The following is a 21,068-nucleotide window of genomic DNA, read 5'->3' on the forward strand; positions in this document are numbered from 1 at the left end:
GAATTGCAAGAATATTAAAATAAAAGACAAATATAATCAATATCACATAGAAAGTCAAAACATGCCCCCCCAATAAACATTAGTTGAACTTTCTGTGATATCATGCAGTTAGTTCAGACATAATGCTGTATGCTTCATACACATGAGGAAATAACTTACCTTAAACACACTTAGTCACATTTTGAATACTAATCTATGAAAGCCTCCAGCAGGCCTAATTCAGATGTCATTAGTTGTAATAGTTCAATAACTGACAGCTACCTCCCTCTCCATCCAGCCTAGAGTCTCTGGCAGCTAAAAATGTATTTAGGAAAACCTCATCCCAAGTGCCCTCAGTATTCCTCAACAAAACTCAGTGACTGAGTAGATATAGGCACTAACTGGTTTAATGTATTATAATGTGTAATATGACATTGTCTATGTTTGTTTTTACTATCTGTCTTTCTGGTTTGTAGGTGTCTAGTAATAAATTGCCACCCTGTTGGACGATATAGATATGATGATCTATTATTTATCTATTATTTGTATTATTCTTCAGAAAGTGGCGCCCTCCTGTGGCTTCAGCGTACACATTATATTCGTTTAAAACATAATTAATGAAACACGTTTAATCACACAGTTACACGGCGAGGCATGGGGAATGAGCACGTTACATAATCCACGCATAGACTGTGAATCCACGTCAACAATTTAGAACTAAATGAATATCATGAGATATTTAACAGAAACCCTCCTGCCTGTGGGGGCGCTGTTACAAACACTCTAAGGAAACTTTGGCTGCTGCTGACGGAAGTGCGACTGTTGTTTATCCGGCGGTTATCCTGCTCGTCGTTGGAAAAACGATGGCTAGCTCCGCAAAACAAGGACCTAAAATTGTCTCCAAATCCCCTGCGGGAGGCGCCGGGGCTGCGGGGGCCGGCGGCGGCCTCCCGGTGATGCCCCTCGCCTCTCCGCTCATGGGGAAGAAGAAGAAGCCGTTTCTGGGGATGCCCGCTCCGCTGGGCTACGTGCCTGGTCTGGGCAGAGGGTAAGCTAATGAAGCTAACACGCTTAGCTAGCTTGCTAACAACTGATAGCTCTGTAGCTAGTTGGTTAGTTGATGTATGTTACATGAAAGCTAAGCAAACTGTCTTGCGTATTCATATGATTGTCAACTGAGTTTGGGTGTAAAAACATTGCAACAATATGCATTAGATATGTATACGCACATAATATTAGCTAACGTTAGTTAAATGAATGAAGATATTAGCTCGCATTAGATTGTAATGTCCTTCTTGCTGTAATGCCTTTTAAACCAAAGTAAAATGTGCCAGGAACTTTAGGTATTAAACGTTTATATTTATTTTTGACCCCGCACAGCCTGCCGACAACTTTCTGCGAAATCATTTGAAAGTGAAAAACCAATGCTTGTCCCAAAACGATTAGTATCTTTCTGGCTTAAGTGACAAGACAGCATGAGTCAATCATCAAAAGCTAGAATGCTTCACTAAGACAGCACAAATAAAGTTGTGAAGCAACCCTCACCAGCTGGTTATGTTTTACGGTTAATCCTGTGCATGATTATCACAAGTGTGCCCATGTTAATTTGTCTAAATAAAGTTTGTTTTAATTGCTCCTCTTAAGTGCAACTGGTTTCACCACCCGATCTGATATCGGTCCTGCTCGTGATGCAAACGATCCAGTGGATGACCGACATGCAGCTCCAGGGAAGAGGACGGTTGGGGACCAAATGAAAAAGAAAGAGGAGGATGAAGAAGATCTAAACGACACAAACTACGATGAGGTGCTTTGGACTTATGACTGTCTGACTGTTATTTGATGATTATATGTTAATAATGAATCCAATCACTCAATATTTAAAGTTGACCAGACATTAACTGCCTTTTATATGATTGTTTTGGTCATTCTTATACCACAATAATGTTTTTTTTTCTTTTAGTTTAATGGATACGCTGGTAGCTTGTTCTCCAGTGGGCCCTATGAGAAGGATGATGAAGAAGCAGATGCTATATATGCGGCACTGGACAAGAGGATGGATGAGAGACGCAAAGAAAGAAGGTTACTAAAGCATCTGTCAATTTTTCACCTGAGTTTTAGGGGATATATATAGTACGTTTGAAATCCTGTGCACTTGTTGCATCATGTGAATGACATCTTGAATGCTGTCCTTATTTATTTTCAGGGAGCTGAGGGAAAAGGACGAAATCGAGAAATACCGTATGGAACGACCCAAAATCCAGCAGCAGTTTTCAGATCTTAAGGTATATGATTACATAAAATGATCCTATACTGCCCTCTTCTTACACCTGTCTCTAATGATTTTGAGGAAATGTTTTCCTTTTCGTTAGATAATCACATGTTTACCAAACTATGAACAGCAATTTAACTGGAGACAACAGCAGTATGCTGCCATCACTTTGTTGAAAGGAAACATTGTCTTTATATTTACACAGAAAAGCAGTTTAAGGATAAATCAATTATCAAAATAATGGCCAGTGCTTTTCTGTCGACCCAACTATGAATACGTCTACATAGTGTTGCAGCCCTGTTGCTGACATTCCACGTTAATTAGCTACTCTATTTCATCCCTCATCATTTGCTATTTTCCACTTCTTCACAGAGAAAGTTGTCAGGGATGTCAGAGGAGGAGTGGCTGAGCATCCCTGAGGTGGGAGATGCCAGGAATAAGCGCCAGAGAAATCCCCGCAATGAGAAACTCACCCCTGTCCCCGACAGCTTTTTCTCCAAACATCTGCAGACTGGAGACAAGCATACCACAGTTGACCCTCTGCAAGGGGTCAGTATACAAACACTCATCCACATCCTGCAGGCATCTGCATATAACATATTACTAAAACACATAATGTAGTTTCAGCCTGCACCAGCAGGAGTCAGGATTCATCTAAAGAAAACAGACATTTTTATGCTCAGTGATTAAGAATTATTTTTGAAATATATATGTTTTAATAGTAAAGAGAAAGAAAACACATTTAACTGTCAAGACACATGCTTTACACACTTTGTATTTCAAAAATATAAAAAATAATGCCATGTACATACGGCATTCTCCAAAACATTTGTGAAGACCACTGAGACAAATGTAACATTTGTGATATTGGGCTATATAAATAAACATTGATTGATGATTGATTGATTGATTTATTATTCACCAGAATAATTTTTTCACAGGAATTATTTACAGTGCTGAGAAAATGTCATAAGATTGAGGCCTATGATTCATAAACCTTTTTGCCATTCCATTACACATTTCTCACAGAGGAAATAATTTTTTTCTTAATTGACATTGTTCCCATTCTCCACTAGCTGGCAGGTCTGAACACGCCCTACCCGGGAAGCATGACACCCGGGACAGGAGAGCTGGACATGAGGAAAATCGGTCAGGCCAGGAACACACTTATGGATATGAGGCTCAGCCAGGTAACTTATGATCTTCCTTTACTTGTATTCTATCAATTATACTTTTAGATTCTGTCAATACACAATATTTGCTGTTTCTCTTACCTATCACTGCATTTGATCAATCATTAGGTATCTGACTCAGTGAGTGGCCAGACAGTGGTGGATCCTAAGGGTTACCTGACTGATCTTAACTCCATGATCCCCACACATGGGGGAGACATCAGGTAGAGACACACCGGCAATACAATAGAGTTCCTGTATTTGTGTTAATAAGTTGTGGGTTTGCCTGATGGTTCTATGTTTGGTTCTCCTGTCCAGTGACATCAAAAAGGCTCGTCTGCTATTGAAATCAGTGAGGGAGACCAATCCTCATCACCCGCCTGCCTGGATCGCCTCTGCCAGGCTGGAGGAGGTGACGGGCAAACTGCAGGTGGCCAGGAACCTGATCATGAAAGGCACAGAGATGTGTCCTAAGGTAAACGATGGTGGACACAAGTATATCAAAACTATTAAAGGCCTGAGCCCATAGGCAAACACCCAAGGTGTCAGAAGCTCTACTAGACCATAGATTGGGTAAAATGTAGTGATGTGTTAGGTATCTGTTGTTGTTATACAGTCATGTTTAGAAGAATGAAACCTATAAAATCAAAGCGGTACTGTCCATATGTAATGCAGTTGTTTTTTAGACCTTATTGATGTAAGCGGTTCTCTTTGCCCATTAGAGTGAAGATGTGTGGCTCGAGGCCGCCAGACTCCAACCCGGCGACACAGCTAAAGCCGTGGTGGCCCAGGCTGTTCGTCACCTGCCGCAGTCCGTCCGCATCTACATCAGAGCTGCAGAGCTGGAGACAGACATGAGGGCGAAGAAACGCGTCCTCAGGAAGGGTAAGTCTCCATGATAACATCAACTAAAACAATATATAGAACAGGGTTTGAAATACCACATGCTCACATTGTTTGGAAGTTGATATCTTGGCACGGCATGTTGCCGTTATGTTTCTATGAGGAGACGTTGATGTGCCTCCTCCACAGGGCTTGAATACATAACAATTCCCCTGATTTGCATAAAAGGTTTCATATGGCAGCTGCAGTTCTGGCTTCTCACCAAGACCAGACACCCCAGTTGAACCATGGTGTTAATGCCCTAACATGAATGCATGAACGAACACACACACACACATTGATATTTCCCAGCAGCATACCCCACTGACAGAGATGGATGTGGAGCTTCCTCTTTGGAAGAGCTGCCTCTACATGTCCAGTTGCCTCTGCTCTACTTTTTCTCTGTTATATAACAGTCTGCCTTCCACTCAGACACTATTGACCTTTACCACTACTGCCAAAAATAATGTTTGGTGTTTGTTTGTATTGCTTCAGTATGTTCACTGAAATCTTAAGTGTCTCCATTTCCTTTTTGGCACCGTGTGATGATGTGCTTACATAAGTGTGATCAATCATACTCTCAAATAGTGCTGCACGATTAATCGAAAAAAGATCGTGATCTCGATTCAGACACCTATGCGATCTCATTTCTAAATTACGGCGATCCTATGATGTCATGCTGATTTACATTTTTTTTTTTTTTTTTTTTTTTTTGCTTCTGAATAATACCAACTTGCAATGTCAATCGTACTTAAACGATGTAAAGCAAATATACTCTATACATTTAACATTAAAGTACCATAATCGCATGCAAATGGTAGTGTTCTGTCTGTCTCTCCTCCTCTCATGCAGTGTTAACGCTGCAGCCACTAGGGTTGCCAGTTTTTGCGGATGGAATAAGCAACCAGGTCTATGAAAACAAGCGCAAAAGAACATGAGCACTTTAAACCTATATATGTCAGGTCGGCTATTTGAAAAGAACCTATCTACAAGCACACAACTGCAACAACCATTATTACTTACTACCAAGCAACCTTACAGAAAGATAAGTCCAATGTGGCTTATAATAAGTATACCTGGCAACACTCACTGACTGCAGCACGTGAGGGCAGGAGCCGGCAGTATGTTTACAGAAGCGTTAGCATTAGCACTGATTAGCAAAGAGTGACGAGAGCGACTAGTAGTACAAGGAAAAACAGAAATTAGTGACACAGAAATGAGTGACGAGGAGGTCGAGGACAATGACAACAACACCGATAAAAAAAAAAAGGGGGAACATTGTAACTTGCCAGCGTTCCTACCTGAAACCTCAGAATGTCGACATGTTGGTGTTCTTAGCCAAGAATCTTAAAGTGCAGTCGATGGACTGTGCTAGTAGCTAGGCAGCTAGGCTTTATTTACATTTATTCTGAAGCTGTAACTTTATGTTCTGTTCCGTTTTTATATTCAGTACTGACTGCAGTATTTAAGTTAATCCTTTTGATTCAGTGACATTACTACTCAGTGGAGTCTAGCACTTTGTTTAAGTTTATGTTTTTTTCAGTACAAGAACCTTTAAGTGCAGTAGTTGAACTGGGTGCTAGCCGGCTAGGCTTTTTTTATATTATTATTCTAAAGCTGTGACTGTTTTGTTTTTATATTCAGCACTGTGGTGAGGTATTTTGAGTAAATGAAGTGCATTCCTCCCTGTAACAAACAGGTTGGTGTTGTTGTACAGTAGTTGGGTGTCCACTGTGGACAGGTGCTACTGCAACGTTTACATTTTTTTATTCTAAAGCTGCAAAAATTCTATTTTTTATGTTCAGCACTCAGGCAGCAGCAATATCTTTATTTTAGTTACTGTATGTTTTGTGTTTTGAGAGACTTGAGTTTCAGTCGAGCACTTTGTTTAAAGCCACAGTAGTTGGCTGTCAAATTCATTTGAGTGACTCTATGTTTTTGCTACAAGAAACTGAGACTTGGATTTAAGTCCAGCACTTTGATGTTGATGGTGTCTGTTTAAAGCCACAATAGTTGGCTCCAGGTGCTACATTTTGAATGTAGTAATGTTCGTTCAGTATTCAGCAACTACAGACTAAAGACAAAGTTATGTTTTTGTTACAAGAGAGACAAATGTTGTCTGTTTAAATTCATTGTACTCACGTGACGTCTAAGAGTAAGAGTGCATTAAATATTTTCATTGAAACGATGAGAATCGTATGAGAATCGTGATCTCAATTCTTATGGAGGAAAATCGTGATTCACATTTGAGCAAGAATCGTGCAGCACTACTCTCAAACACTCAGAATAACGTAAATTACTTAACAATTGTGTTTTTTATTTTGTATGTAGCTCTTGAGAATGTGTCCAAGTCAGTTAGACTGTGGAAGACCGCTGTGGAGCTGGAGGAACCAGAGGATGCCAGGATCATGCTCAGCAGAGCTGTGGAGTGTTGCCCTACTAGTGTGGAGGTACCCTTGGTTAAATATTTGTCCAACATGAACCACTGCATATGACTAACAGAATGCCATCAATTGCAATGCAACACTTGAGCCATTGCACCTACTTCCACATTTAATTATTCATGTCTGTCCCGTTTAGCTCTGGCTGGCCCTGGCCCGTTTAGAGACGTACGAGAACGCACGTCGTGTCCTGAACAAAGCTCGAGAGAACATCCCCACCGATCGCCACATCTGGATCACTGCTGCCAAGCTGGAGGAGGCCAATGACAACGTTCAGATGGTAGAAAAGATCATCGACAGGGCCATCACTTCTCTACGTGCCAATGGTGTGGAGATCAACAGAGAGCAGTGGATACAGGTGGGTCCCTCCACTAAATAAATAGTACAATTTCATAAGCACCTAAGAAAGGCAACATTGTCAATATCAAGGTCTTTCAAAAACAAGGCTAATGCTGACCAAGGACAAATTATTTTGTAGTTATTGTGTAACTAATTCATCAGTAATGTTTGCTGGGGTATATCCCTTAATTTCAATCGTGAGTTTCAGATGAAACCACATTGATATTTTTCATCTAGATCAAAAAGGGAAAAAATAATGATTGTGCCTTTTGAACCTTTATGTTTTATAAGTAAATTGTTCCAGCTTTGATAGCATGGCAGAATACTTTAGAAAAGCTGCCCTCAGCTATTTCACCTGAGTGCAACAGAATACAAGCCAGTACCGTGACTGACATTTAGTTAAGTACAGTTCACAGCTGTTTTGCAATCATGCAATTACTTTCCACAATGCTTTTTTATTTGTTTATTGTCCTTCACTACCTAGATTTCCATACCCCCGGCAAATTACGCGGTTATTGTGGCAGGTTCATCGGGGCCAAATGCCAGTACACTCATCGCAGCTGCGAACAGATGATCTTTGTGGCAGGATTTGGCATCTTAAAAGGATCCCTTTGTGTATGGAACCCTAACTAGTCCTTTGTTCTGCTTATAATGGCACATTTCCACTGCAGCGCGTAGCACGGTTTAAGCGTGCCGTGCCAAACCCGGCCCGTTTTTTGTTGCGTTTCCACTAGGGGTAGTTCCGGCTAACGGGTACTGTTTCACAGTTTTTGTGGCTCTCCAAAATCCAGGTTCTTTCCGGGCTGAATATGCTAAACTTGAGAGAGAATCGCTGGCAAGGGGGCTACAACTACAACAAAATTAACATATTTGACCGTGATTCAATTGTAATACACGTTAAAAAAATAATGCCGAAGTAACAACATACTGATACCGGTTAGTAAAAACCATGAATTAATGCTTTTTATAATGCATGTTTTCTGAATGGAGACAGGCTATGCTAACGTTGTATATGCTCCGACCGTCCACACTCACAACAACGGCCTATACAGACATAAATAAACCAGCGACTGTATTCTCCATGACACAGGCAGTCTGTGGTTTGTACTTGTTTAACTTTTGTCTAGTTTCTAAACATATGAGGAGCTCTGAGGCCTGATGTTGGTTTTGTGTTTCGCATTGATGATGACGTCACGGCTCCGCCTACCAGAGGTGTGGACTCGAGTCACATGACTTGGACTCGAGTCACAAATTTGATGAGTTGAGACTCGACTTGACAACATCACAAAACACTTGCGACTCGACTTGGACTTGAACACCAATGACTCGGGACTTGACTTGGACTTGAGCCTTCTGACTTGAGGTGACTTGATACTTTAATTCAGAGGTCTCCAACACGCCGATCGCGAGCTGCCGTTAGAAGAGCAGACTCCCGTTGGGGAGAGCAGAATCTTCAGCCGCTCCTACTCTTGCTGAGAATCCTTGCAGGCAGGGGCGGGTCTTTATTTAGCTGGGCCACCATGCGGCCAATCATATGCGAGGATACACTAGGATCATACCGTTATGTGAAAGAAGGGTGGGGGGCACAGCATGTTTAGTGGTACAGGCCAGCTGCACAGAGCGACGGGGAGCCGGATTTAAATGCAAGCGCGTCGGAAAAAGTCAAGAAATGAGCGAAAACCGAAAAAAGAAGCAGCATCTTTTATATTGGAGAAAGCAAAGCTGAGTGAAGGATTTGTAAAATGAAAGGATTTTTGGTAACCACTCAGGATTTATTGTCAGAGGTGGGAGAAGTTCAGACAATTAAAAAAAAGTTTTGACTTGAACTTGCCCATCCTGACTTGAGACTTGACTTGGACTTGAGCGCAAAGACTTGAGACTTGACTTGCAAAACAATGACTTGGTCCCACCTCTGCCGCCTACACTGCGTTACTATAGTTACTACCCCAGTTCCTAAACTGTAATGGAAACGCAGCATAAAGTGAGCCTGGCCTACCAAGGCTTAACTATACCGTACTAAGTCGTGCGAGGCCCTGCAGTGGAAAGGCGCCATAAGACTCCTCTGTGCAGAGAATACCTCTCATAAATACTCATTATCTATAAACTGTAGGTCATCAACATGGCTATACTGTAGGTTTATTTAGGGGTTTATGGTTACTGACCAATATTCTCTAATATTTCAGGTGTGTATCCCTTAACTCTTGAATACCCCTTCCACATACCACCCACAATCTTGATTTCTCTCCTCCTCTTTCTGCAGGATGCAGAGGAGTGTGACAAAGCAGGCAGCGTGGCTACCTGCCAGGCCGTGATAAGAGACGTCATAGGGATTGGCATTGAGGAGGAAGATCGCAAACACACCTGGATGGAAGATGCCGATAGCGTGAGAACTGAACTACTCAAGCAAAACCTATACACTGATAAATGAGGGGTAATTCACATACTCATTTCTCTGTCGGGGTTCAACTTCACTGAGATGCTCTTCTGTTATGTTTCAGTGTGTTTCCCATGGAGCACTGGAGTGTGCCAGAGCCATCTATGCCCACGCTCTGCAGATGTTCCCCAGTAAAAAAAGTGTGTGGCTTAGAGCAGCCTACTTTGAGAAAAATAACGGCACCAGGTGACAAGCTTTGGTTTCTAAAAATCTAACTGTTATGGTTTGTTTGTTTAATGAAGTGAATGTCTTTAACATTCTGTTTTTCTCTCCTTCTCCCTATTATGCGCCACTGTGCTCCCCCCCCCCCCCCCATTGCTCTTCCAAATCTCTGCATCTCTCAGGGAGTCCCTGGAGGCCCTGCTCCAAAGAGCCGTGGCTCACTGTCCCAAAGCAGAGGTGCTGTGGCTCATGGGAGCCAAGTCCAAGTGGCTGGCTGAGGATGTTCCTGCTGCCAGAAGTATTCTCGCTCTGGCTTTCCAGGTGACTATGATGCAAACTGACTTGTTCACGTGGTACTTTCTCTGTTTTCCCTTTCCTGTTACTGCCCCTCTTACACTCGTGCTCTTTGTCGTTTCTCCTTTTTTTCTTCCTCTCCAGGCGAACCCAAACAGTGAAGAGATCTGGCTGGCTGCTGTCAAGCTGGAGTCTGAGAATAACGAGTATGAAAGAGCCCGTCGACTTCTGGCTAAGGCCCGCAGCAGTGCCCCGACAGCAAGGGTAAGTGTGTCAGTCAGAAAGTGGAAAAGAGAGATTTTCCTTTTTTAAACTCTCATGAGGATCCGGTACAAAAAGGGCAGAAATCTGCAAGTAGTCACAGACTTGATGGCTAAAGTTTTAGAATTGTCTCCACATTACGTTATATATCACTGTTTTCATAACCTTTCATTTGGGTTATGTTGGATTAAACAGACTGAAAAGAGTTGTCATCCAAATAATGAAATGACCTTCCTTATTGCCATTTTTGACTGTTTGTACAGGGGGAAAGATTTCATGTGTATTTACACGGTTATTTCATTTTACTCTATGATCAATTATTAACAGAACATTAATAGTGCATTGTTTGAGATATATTCAACACATAAGCTGTCTGTCTCAGGCTCAGGCTTCCCAGGTTACTACACCTCAAAACAATTAGCACCACATGTTGACGGATGCTGTCAGTAGTGCACTATAGTTGTCAATCTCTTCTTTTATTTAATCTATTTTTGTATTTGCTGTCTGGTACTACTAAGCGAGCCCACTTTAAACTTGGGTACAGATTGTTCTGTCAGGAAAGACACCTTCTTTGTGTTAATGATGCAGCATTCCAGCTATGCCATAGGATGACAGTATTAGATACAGGTCAAAGTTGGTAAAGTATTTGTGTTGCATTATGGGGGCTATTTTTTTTAACAGTGGTAATGTATGGCATGTACATGACAATTCCATGGGACATTTAAAAGAGGAATTACTTTTGTGGACATGTTTTCTGTCTAAAGAAATCATGTGTTTGTATGTTTGATTTCTCTCCAGGTGTTTATGAAGTCGGTGAAGTTGGAGTGGGTGTTGGGGAACATAGACGCTGCTCAGGAGCTGTGCACCGAGGCCCTGAAACACTACGAGGACTTCCCCAAACTGTGGATGATGAGAGGGCAGATAGAAGAGCAGGGTGAAAACATGGATAAGGCCAGAGAGGCCTACAACCAAGGGGTGAGGAGGGGGCAGTGTCTGGAAGAGTTTGTTTAATTATAATAATAATAACTAAACGATAGATATAAAATCTTTGATCCTGTGTTTTGATGAAAATGTGTGATTTCTCCTATAACCGTTTTTCTGTCTCTGTAGTTGAAAAAGTGTCCCCACTCGAGCGGCCTGTGGTGGCTGCTGTCTCGCCTGGAAGAGCGAGTCGGACAGCTGACCAGAGCCAGGGCCATCCTGGAGAAGGCCCGACTCAAGAACTCCCAGAGCCCCGAGCTGTGGTGAGAAGATACACAACAGAGCAATGTGGTCATCCATTTAAAAGGCAAAAGCAGGACTCTGTCTGATGTCAATGTCAAACAACTAAAGTATAAGAGAAATGCAAAACACATGTTAAGCTGTGACTAAAAGGATGTGAATGTTTAACACAGGTTGGAGTCGGTCAGGCTGGAGTTCAGGGCCGGGCTTAAGAACATCGCCAACACACTGATGGCCAAAGCCCTGCAGGAGTGCCCCAATTCAGGTGAGAAGATATTCCTGCTGTTAAAGTCAACTTTCTTTTCCCAGAAACAGCCTGGTTTACTTTGTGATGTCCTATTAGAGCTACGCATATTCTAAAAAGTCATCAAAGCATGGTCCTTTTTTCAATATTAACCTTGTTTTTCTTTCGAGTGGCATGGTTTTCCAATCAAGTTTTTTCTAGCCGAGCTAATATTTACCTTTTTATATGACCTCAAAACACTTTATCTTATTATACCTGTAACATCCACCTGATGGGGAAATGCTATATCTGTCAGGGAATAATTTCCATAGATGTTTACCTTTTTGCCCTCTGACGCAGATGCCCAGCCTTGGGCAGCATGCTATCTCCCTTAAGGAGGGGCTGCCCTAGCATTTTGTTGTTGTTACCAGTTTGTGACCGGGCAACTGTCGGTCAGAGATAGTTATTGTTGTGGAACACATCCTTCTCGGGGTGTAGATGACCCCGAGCCATAAGCGACAACACATGTGATTCAGTGTCCCTCAGTTGTTTAGTCTATCTATTGAAGAATGTTGATTATTACACTCTGAACTAGTTAAAACCTCGAGCTACAGGAGGGTTCTTCAGAATTGATTGTGGCATCTCAACCGTGTGGTCAGATCGTGGCCCGTGACATGTCTTCTCCGGCCGAAGCTCCAAATAAACCGTCAGTGTTCGCCATCAAAGCTCCAGCTCTCACCGTGTCTCTTTGAGTCCTGACTCTCCATTGCTACCGAAGTTTCCCCCACAATATCTACATCAGAGTTTCCGTTAGCCGGTAATTACCGGACTTTGGCCGGTAAAATATGCTGAAGACCGGTAAAACTAAATTTCTCCGGTCAAAATAATTTCCCCATAGTGTCACGTCTTGAATGGGTTATTTGTGAATATATTACGTTTTGCCCTGTCGACCAACGTAGCTATTACACGTTTTTTGTGAGACTGGGTTGGACGGGCTGTCAGGAGAGAGAGGGAGGAAAAGAGAGGCTCCGTTTATTATTCCCTTGTTATTATCCAAAGTTACTCTACACTTTTGAATAATGTAGTTAATCTACTATAATTAGTTTGTTTAATATCCGTTATCAATTTGTTTTAAAGCTCAATAAATAACAAAGAAGACTTTTGACCGGCACTTTTTCTCATTTTGTCTGGAAAATGTAAACTTTAACGGACATGTTGACCGGCAAAAAATGTGTTTGCAGAAACTCTGATCTACATACACCCTAGCCATTATTTAACTGAACTCTTTCAGAAACAGCAACTACTCGTTGTACATCCGTTTCCATCATCTCATATATTCTGTTTAGACTCATCCCCATTTCCCTCTGCAGGCATCCTGTGGGCTGAGGCAGTGTTTTTGGAGGCCAGGCCCCAGAGGAAGACCAAGAGTGTGGATGCTTTAAAGAAGTGTGAACATGATCCCCACGTCTTGCTAGCTGTTGCCAAGTATGTCACTGTTTTCCTCTCTTTTTCAGTAATATCTCTGCTTTTATTTTTAATTATATAATACTTTCCCTTTCTCTGCAGTTTTTTTTTAACATTCCAGTCTGCACATTTTTAGGCATGATACTTGAATTTGTATTACATTGAATGCATTCCTTTGCAACCATTTTAGATTGTTTTGGAGTGAGCGTAAGATCACCAAAGCCAGAGAGTGGTTCCTGAGGACGGTGAAGATCGAGCCTGACCTGGGAGATGCTTGGGCTCTCTTCTACAAGTTTGAGCTGCAGCATGGCACAGAGGTAAGGATCTTATTATTGTCTTACATTATCTTAGTAACGCCACTTTGTTGGTGTCAAGCTCACATGGTTCACTTGATGGAGAATGATAAACACATCCTGCAGTCTGATGCAAGTTCTGTTAATGTAGATTAGTTTATCAATGAATAAGGAGCAAGACCGCACTGGGCAGATAATGGTCTCATTGTATCATGTCTAAAAATGGTTCCTGAGGGCATGCATGTGTTAATGGTATCTAACATTACTTGTTGTGCGGTCACCAGGAACAGCAGGAAGAGGTGCGAAAGCGCTGTGAGAATGCGGAGCCCCGTCATGGAGAGCTGTGGTGTGCCGAGTCCAAACACGTCCTGAACTGGCAGAAGAAGACAGGAGAGATCTTAGCGGGGGTAGCCGGCAAGATCAAAAACACATTCTGAGAAAGAGGACTTTTGGACTGAAAATGCCCGAGAAGAGTCACCAGTCTGGAAGACAACAGATTTGGGCATGCTCAACTATTGTTTTGGACTAGTGTTCTCTACCAGGATTTACCAATCTGTAGCAGATACAAAGGATTCACACATACCATACAGTTTGTAGACTTATAAAGAAAATGATCATTGATTTCTAAGTGAAAACAAAGTAACAATTTAATCCCTTTTCAAGTGAATAGATATTAGCAACAGTAATCAACTTTTTTTTTTATAACTCTGTTTTTTCAGGTAGCGCAGGATTCTCAGTAGACTGCAGTTTTCTAGTCCTCAGACAGACTTAGGTCAGGACTTGACTGCCATCCAGGAAACATTCTGTTTTTAAGCCATTTCTGTGTAACGTAAGCTTTGCGGTATTTGCCTGCTGGGAAGTACAATTTCTCCAAAGTTCAGCATGGCGGCCAAAGAGTTTAAATGTAGTCTCATTAGACCATAGAACCCTCTTCCACTTTGTTTTAGTCTCCCATAGGCCTTTTGGCAAAGACACGCCCAGATACAGTTACAGCAGTTCACCTTTCCTTGCAACACTGCCATACAGCTGCACCTGGTGGATCACCTGGGCAACAGTTGTCTTTTAATAACTAAGGAAAACATACTTACTCTACTGAGGTGGTGGCTTAATTCATTAATGTGTAGCTCTATAGTTAAAGCTGGAGGTGATCAGTTGAGGATGAATATGTTGATTTGTTTTCAAGTTGACATTAGGTAATTATAACAAAAACCTGGAAAACCACAGAGCTTACATAGGCACTGCCAGGGTGAAATATACAAAACACATGTTGATTGAATCCACCTTTACAGTATGTTGTGAATGAACTCTCTATGTATCGGGGGATAGTTGTTGTTGTCAACACTTGTGTTTGCTAAAAGAAAATATCATAACATCTTGTTTTGAGGAAGTTATTTCCATGTCCAGATTTGACTCTGTTTAGTATTTGTATATAAACTCCTCTTCAGGGACTATTACATGATATCTTACATGTTGTAGTATTGATCTTTTTCTACATGGCCTGCTTGAAATGTGTTTAAATTCTTTGCAGGCATCACATAAACTACACTGTTTATTGCACAATTTGCTTATTCACCCGAACAAGTCCTATTATGCATGGTTGTGATTTGAATGCTCAAGCTAATTGTGCACATTCCTCAAAGAAACATTGAGTTCCTCAGTGAAATGTGTTTTCTCACACACATTTTTCGAACCATAATACTCTCATGTAGTTCCCATGAATGGTCAGCATTTCTGTCTCGGGGTTTATTTTAACTTTGTACCTTTTGGTTTGGCTGAAATCAGTCTTTATCACTGCATTATGTAAATGTCTCAACATCAATTCAATAAGGATCGTTTTATTACCCTGGTTTTCTGTTCTCACTATATCTCATGGATTATTCCCCTCTTCTGCCACACAATGTAAAAATGTATGCCTGAAGGGCATTTTGGATATAAACACGCACCAAAGTACACACGCTGTTAATACCAATCCTTCACGGCTTAATGTTTTACCAACGAAATCGAAAGGATAAAGGCAAGTGATTGGTTACAGAGGTTGTCTTCAACTTGATGGGACTGGAGTTAGGTGAAATCCTAAACCCAGCCTCAGCAATCCATGACGGGGAAAAATTAGAGCAGCAGGGGCTTTGATGATGTTGGAAACATCGGAGCACCACATCGGAAGTCTACCTGCTATCGCGTTAACCTATCCAGGAAGTATAAAACAATACGGATACAAGACAATGAGCTCGGCCGGATCAGGATTAATTCATTGTTTCTCCATGCTACTGAACGATATGCCTTTGCTTGTTTGAGGATTCTGCAGTACAACATGATAAATGGTAAGTACAGTTTTAACATCGGTTGCGTAAATACGCACCAGATGTGCGGGTGTAGAACACTTTCCAAAGTAGCGCCGCTAACAATATCATTGAATGTATAGAGCTCTACTTCAAATAGGACTTTATTCAGGTGAAATTATGGTATGTGGAGGAAACCGACAGATGCTTTAACGCATGTGAAGCTGTGGCGCAGTGTGGGTCTGAGCAGGATCCAATTGAACATTTATTATTCGACTGTTTTGTTGCATAATATGTACAATACCAATGTCTCTTTTATAGTGTTTGACTGGAACTTTACTCCGTAATGTCCTGGTGGTTCTCTTATTGGTCGACGCTTGTGGGAAACGTAGATGTAACTACAGGGAGATCCTGGTTTCCTACAGAGAGTTCATCTTCGTTGAGCTGCAGAATCTGGTATGAGGACATTGATGCAACTTTTGGATGTGTGTCTGCGATGATGTGCGCGTTATGTGACTGACAGAGTTTTTAAAAAATAATAAAGATTCGTCCTAACATTGGTTTAGATGTCAGTTTTTTCTATTCAGCTGATACAGTAATTAAACATGTGGAAGCGACGTGTGATTATCCTGTGATAGACTGCAGCGTTCCACTTTTTGCTTCACTTTTGAATTAATCCATATGTTCATATTGTTTTGCAGAATTTGACTGGTTCGATTAATACCTCCAAAGGGAGGGACCACTGTCCCTCAGGAAAGGTAAATGGCACTTCAGCATGTGTTCTTTCAGCACCATGGACAGGGTAAACATGAGGCTATTTGTCTTGGGTTTTGCAATAACCTGTGACCTGGATTATTCACACTAAAGAGAAGAATATCTCAAGGAACACAATAAAGCATTACTTACATGTGTTATCAAGTATGCTAATTTATTTAGATAAATGGGAATTGTGAAATGCTGTTTTATTTTTGTTTGCTCTCTGGACTACTATTGCAGGCACATCGCATTCTGGTTTCGATCTATAGTTTGTCACATCAGATGAGGTGTCAGACAAGCGGCAAGTCGACGTCTGACCTGGAAAGGCCACTGAAGAGCATGGAGCAGCTCATCAGTCAAAACTGCAGCCCTGATGATCTGGTTGGTCTTTGTGTTTGTATTGAATTAATATGTCCATCAATACATAAAGTCAAAAGGTAGTTGAAAAAAAGTCAAACAAAACTGCACAGCATATAACAGACAGATACACCCCACCATCCCTCCTCTCTTTCACATCAAATAAGAAATAGATAGGGCTTGGTAAATGTTTGCTCATGGCCGGGTCTATAGACAACATAAGCATCCTTAATAATGTGAGAGGAACAGTATCAATACAGATACCTGGATAAAAAGCTAATACTTTGCTTTGTGTATTCTTTCAGGGGAAGAAAGTCTCTTGTTCAGCTGTCAAGAAAATACGTAGAAAGAAGAGAAGGAGAATCAGGTTCATCAAAGTTATAAATGCGCTGATCACATGTTGGCAAAAACTTATTGTCTCCATGCCCTCACATTAGAAAATCGTACTTTTCGTACTTTTCGTACTTTTCGTACTTTTGCTACTATTAGGTGGATTATATAAACGTCACCACATCAAACTGATGATTTTACCTTGCCAATAACACATTGTTCTTTGAATGCAATATCATGAATGTACACAGTTGTCAAGTTCTCAATGTTTTTATTTTGAATAGTTTTATAGTAACCACAGATAAGCTATTAAATATCCACCATGCTTTCAAATACTTGTAGAAAATGTATGTATAATGTATTTTTCTTAGCCTCTCGAGATGTAACAACCATTTTTGTCTTTGTAAGCCGTATGTACAATATACCCATGAAAATGTTCTGTCATGTAGAAAAATAATAAATGGAACTTTTTTAAATGTCTCTTCTCGTATGAAGTCTTGGTACTGTGATTTTCTGCATTTTCTTCCTACAAATAATAATAAAAATAATTAACGAAGTTATAAATGAATTGATTAAAAATAAATAAAATACTTTGTCACACTTAGCCACACAGCCTACTATTAGTAATCATTGCAATAATAATATCATATACCATGAAAAAATATATTAATAATCTAAAACTATAATACATTTGATTATATATTGTTGAGGGAAATTAAAAGTGCACTCAAAGTATACAAATAAAGCTGTATGGACCTCCTCGTGTTACTATAGAAGCGGAACCATTCTACAGCATTGTTTCCGCCCGGACCTAAAGATATGTTGCACAGCCTCGACCAAACGATACCCCAACGATACGAAACATCAACATCAGACACACATGGCATCGATGCGGTAAATACACCCTAATACCATCACAAATGTCCGTATAAAACGGCATTTAATTTTCTTTAGCGTTTCATTGTATTCGCTTTCGTTTCGTCATTTTAAAAGCAGCATCAGTCTGTGTTAACTATCGGACGTAGTTACATATTTCCTAATCCTAATGAGTGTTCTGAAAAGCTCCTTTAACAACTGAAAGCGACGTTTAGCTCTTTTGTTGCGTGGTTGGTTATATAGGTTTATCAGCAAGTAGAAGTCAATTAGCCCCTGACATAGCCGAAATGGCCAGCAGCAACATTGTAGACATGGATCCAGATGTTGCTCGGAGGCTGTTTGAGGAGGGGGCTACGCTAGTGCTGCTGGATGTTCCTCTGGGCACAGAGCTGGGGATTGACTGCAAGAGTTGGCAGGTGGGTCCCCGCTTCAAGGGAGTGAAGATGATCCCCCCAGGCCTGCACTTCCTCCACTACTGCTCTGCTAACTCTCCAAGCTGTGGAGGAGAAATTGGCCCGAAGACAGGCCTCTTCGTCACTCTCAAACCCAAAGACATCCTGTTGGCCAGATGGGATCCAAAAGAAGAAGACCTGGACTTCTCACCCTCCCAGGACGAAGAGGAGGTGAGCCGGATCAGGGCCAACCTGCAGGACCTGGATCCCCACCTGGGGCCCTATCCGTATGAGGTGATCAGGAAGTGGGTGTCACTCACTGACCGGCTGAGTGAGGAGGTGGCCAAAAACCTGCAGCCCCTTTCAGGTCGTATATGTGCCTTCAGTGACGTCATCCCTGAGGTTCAACTCACTCACACCAAAGACAGGGTGGAGCAGCCGAGGAATGACACGGCCTGTCAGAGCATGAAGGAGGGACTCGAGAAGCTCCCCAGGATGAAGCCGAGGGAGGGCACAGAGTTTCGCTTCTCTGTTATCCCCGAGAAGAAGTACCCGGCTGGGGCTACACCTGAACAGATCACCCAGTGCAGCCTGGACCAGAGCTACGCCCTGGAGTCTGTGCTGGAGAAGAACCATCAGCTGCAGCCCCTCAACTTGCTAGGTAATAACACACCATCAATACAGCACACACTTCCATTTTACATATTCAAATCTGACTACATTTTCTGTCTCTCTTCTCAGGGGAGATGCAGTTTGCCTTTGTGTGTTTCCTGATTGGAAATGTATACGAGTGCTTTGAGCACTGGAAGAGTCTCCTGTCCCTGCTGTGTCGATCAGAGGAGGCGATGCGAAAGCGTAAGGAGCTCTACCTGGGGCTCATCGGCGTGCTTTACCACCAGCTGGGAGAGATCCCGCCGGACTTCTTTGTCGACATCGTGTCTCAGAGCAACTTCCTCACCTCCACATTGCAGGTAGATGATGCAAAACATAATTACATGCATGCTGGTATGAACATGGTCTCAAGTACATATACATAGAAATATGTAGTGTCAGTGTAAGGCTTTATCAGGATGCTTGGACAACTGATTTGTTCAGAACTTGTAGTTGTCTAAATGACAACTTGATTGAAATACATTAGAATATAGTCGCTAAACAAATTTTGACTGTCACATCTCATCATGTGAAAACATTTAAATCATGATCTTGTTTTTAGACATACAATAAGCTTAATCGCTGTGCAATTGTGAAGTTAGTCAAGTTTGAAACAAGCTAAGTCCTGGTATTGTACCTGATTCTACCTGTCCTGAATGCTCACATTGACCACAACAGTAATCTTATCTTCTACAGGATTTAAGAGACCATGAAAATAGAATCTTAAGGAGTTGCATAAATGATTATTTGTATTATTATCAAGGATGTTTGCGTTTTACAATTACAAATGATTACATTGTTTGGCTCATTTTCTTCCAGGACCTGTTCCAGTTTGCCAGTGGACCCGGTGTAGACGGCACGCTGCGGAAGAGAGCAGAGAAGTTCAAAGCTCATCTGACCAAGAAGTTTCGCTGGGACTTTGATGCAGATTTGGACGACTACGCCCCCGTGGTGGTGGAGCTGCCTGAAGGTGTTACAGTGGACTGAGAGCGTATTATGGATTCAGTGTACATGCTGAAACCATAAGCAGGCAACAGGACTGAAATAGACTGACACTGAAGGACAGCGCTGATGCCTGGTATTGAACCTCTGATCCAAAGGTTCTCACAAGGCTTCAGGTAACTCAAAACAACCGTAAACAACGACCACTCTTCTTTTCAGTAACACCAGTAGTTCCCTGACAGTGTGTGTTGAAGGTGTTCCATGTGGGCTGTCCAACACCTTCTTATATATCACACACGTTTTACTCGGTTGTGAAGAAAGCAAACTGTCATTAATGGCAGAGCTGAACTATACTAAATATTATTGGTGCCCTCTGGTGGTGGATTAAAACTCTAATTACCATTTTGTGTCAAATTCAACAATCTTTTTCCATACCTCATTTTAGTGAAATAGTTTATTAAAGACTTTTCTATGAATTATAAAGAGTGTCATACACAGTGCTGTTCTCTTCATCAGTAATGGAAAACCATAAGTGTAACAATAACTTCACCAGACCATATAACAATTCTAAATAAGCAGGATTTTGTGAGAAGAGAACTAAAGCATAGGAATGTGACTGTAGTACTTTTATACCTGTTGTATTCAAAATAAATAATGCTTACAATAAATCATTTTGATGGCACAATGTTTAGAAGAAGGCAATTGTGGTTTGTAATGTTAAACACGTACTGTAGACCACTAGCAATTCTCTTCAGCACTGTTGTGTGATGCATGATCTTTCTCACCTCCACTAGATGGCGATCATGGGCTTTTTGCGAACATTGAAACACTTCATGTGTCTTCCTAAGGATCTTCATTGTAAATGTACAGACACGCATTCACACATTGAGAAGCAGTTGTTTCCGGTGCTTGGGAGAATTAAGCTCTGTTAGGATTTGGCAGTGTGTTCTGCGCACAGCTTGACTGTCTATGGTGGATATCATCTTTAAGCTCACTCTGACTCCAACAAGTTGATTTGTGAGGAATAACAGGTGGAGGAATAAGTGTGAGC

The 21,068-nt window shown here is 41.5% G+C and overlaps 2 protein-coding genes across 2 annotated transcripts; both read left to right on the forward strand.

Moving 5' to 3' along the window:
- The first annotated feature begins 795 nt into the window (after positions 1 to 795).
- On the forward strand, positions 796 to 17,636 carry prpf6 (PRP6 pre-mRNA processing factor 6 homolog (S. cerevisiae)). The gene is made up of 25 exons (XM_034086848.2): positions 796 to 1,027; positions 1,624 to 1,783; positions 1,940 to 2,058; positions 2,183 to 2,261; positions 2,621 to 2,797; positions 3,325 to 3,438; positions 3,550 to 3,644; positions 3,739 to 3,895; positions 4,143 to 4,305; positions 6,634 to 6,752; positions 6,883 to 7,101; positions 9,343 to 9,465; positions 9,581 to 9,702; positions 9,861 to 9,999; positions 10,117 to 10,236; positions 11,032 to 11,208; positions 11,344 to 11,477; positions 11,628 to 11,719; positions 13,048 to 13,162; positions 13,332 to 13,458; positions 13,719 to 15,755; positions 16,035 to 16,169; positions 16,415 to 16,471; positions 16,710 to 16,850; positions 17,132 to 17,636. Exons 1-21 carry the CDS (start codon positions 843 to 845, stop codon positions 13,869 to 13,871), a joined length of 2,889 nt encoding a protein of 962 aa, XP_033942739.1. The 5' UTR covers positions 796 to 842; the 3' UTR covers positions 13,872 to 15,755; positions 16,035 to 16,169; positions 16,415 to 16,471; positions 16,710 to 16,850; positions 17,132 to 17,636.
- Positions 17,637 to 17,964: 328 nt separating this feature from the next.
- On the forward strand, positions 17,965 to 20,704 carry aar2 (AAR2 splicing factor). Its single transcript, XM_034086956.2, has 3 exons — positions 17,965 to 19,085; positions 19,166 to 19,395; positions 19,895 to 20,704. The coding sequence occupies exons 1-3, from the start codon at positions 18,320 to 18,322 to the stop codon at positions 20,060 to 20,062; spliced, it is 1,164 nt and encodes a 387-aa protein (XP_033942847.1). The 5' UTR covers positions 17,965 to 18,319; the 3' UTR covers positions 20,063 to 20,704.
- The last annotated feature ends 364 nt before the right edge of the window (positions 20,705 to 21,068 follow it).

The sequence above is a fragment of the Pseudochaenichthys georgianus genome, chromosome 7, assembly GCF_902827115.2.
Source record: "Pseudochaenichthys georgianus chromosome 7, fPseGeo1.2, whole genome shotgun sequence".
Taxonomy (NCBI): Eukaryota; Metazoa; Chordata; class Actinopteri; order Perciformes; family Channichthyidae; genus Pseudochaenichthys; species Pseudochaenichthys georgianus.

Excerpts from the sequence above, each read along its gene's own strand:
- prpf6 (XM_034086848.2), top strand. The coding sequence starts at position 843 with ATGGCTAGCTCCGCAAAACAAGGACCTAAAATTGTCTCCAAATCCCCT. Across the intron at positions 7,102-9,342 it reads ACAGAGAGCAGTGGATACAG|GATGCAGAGGAGTGTGACAA; the intron begins GTGGGTCCCTCC and ends CTCTTTCTGCAG. Across the intron at positions 13,459-13,718 it reads AGCTGCAGCATGGCACAGAG|GAACAGCAGGAAGAGGTGCG; the intron begins GTAAGGATCTTA and ends TGCGGTCACCAG.
- aar2 (XM_034086956.2), top strand. The coding sequence starts at position 18,320 with ATGGCCAGCAGCAACATTGTAGACATGGATCCAGATGTTGCTCGGAGG. Across the intron at positions 19,086-19,165 it reads GCAGCCCCTCAACTTGCTAG|GGGAGATGCAGTTTGCCTTT; the intron begins GTAATAACACAC and ends CTCTCTTCTCAG. Across the intron at positions 19,396-19,894 it reads TCCTCACCTCCACATTGCAG|GACCTGTTCCAGTTTGCCAG; the intron begins GTAGATGATGCA and ends ATTTTCTTCCAG.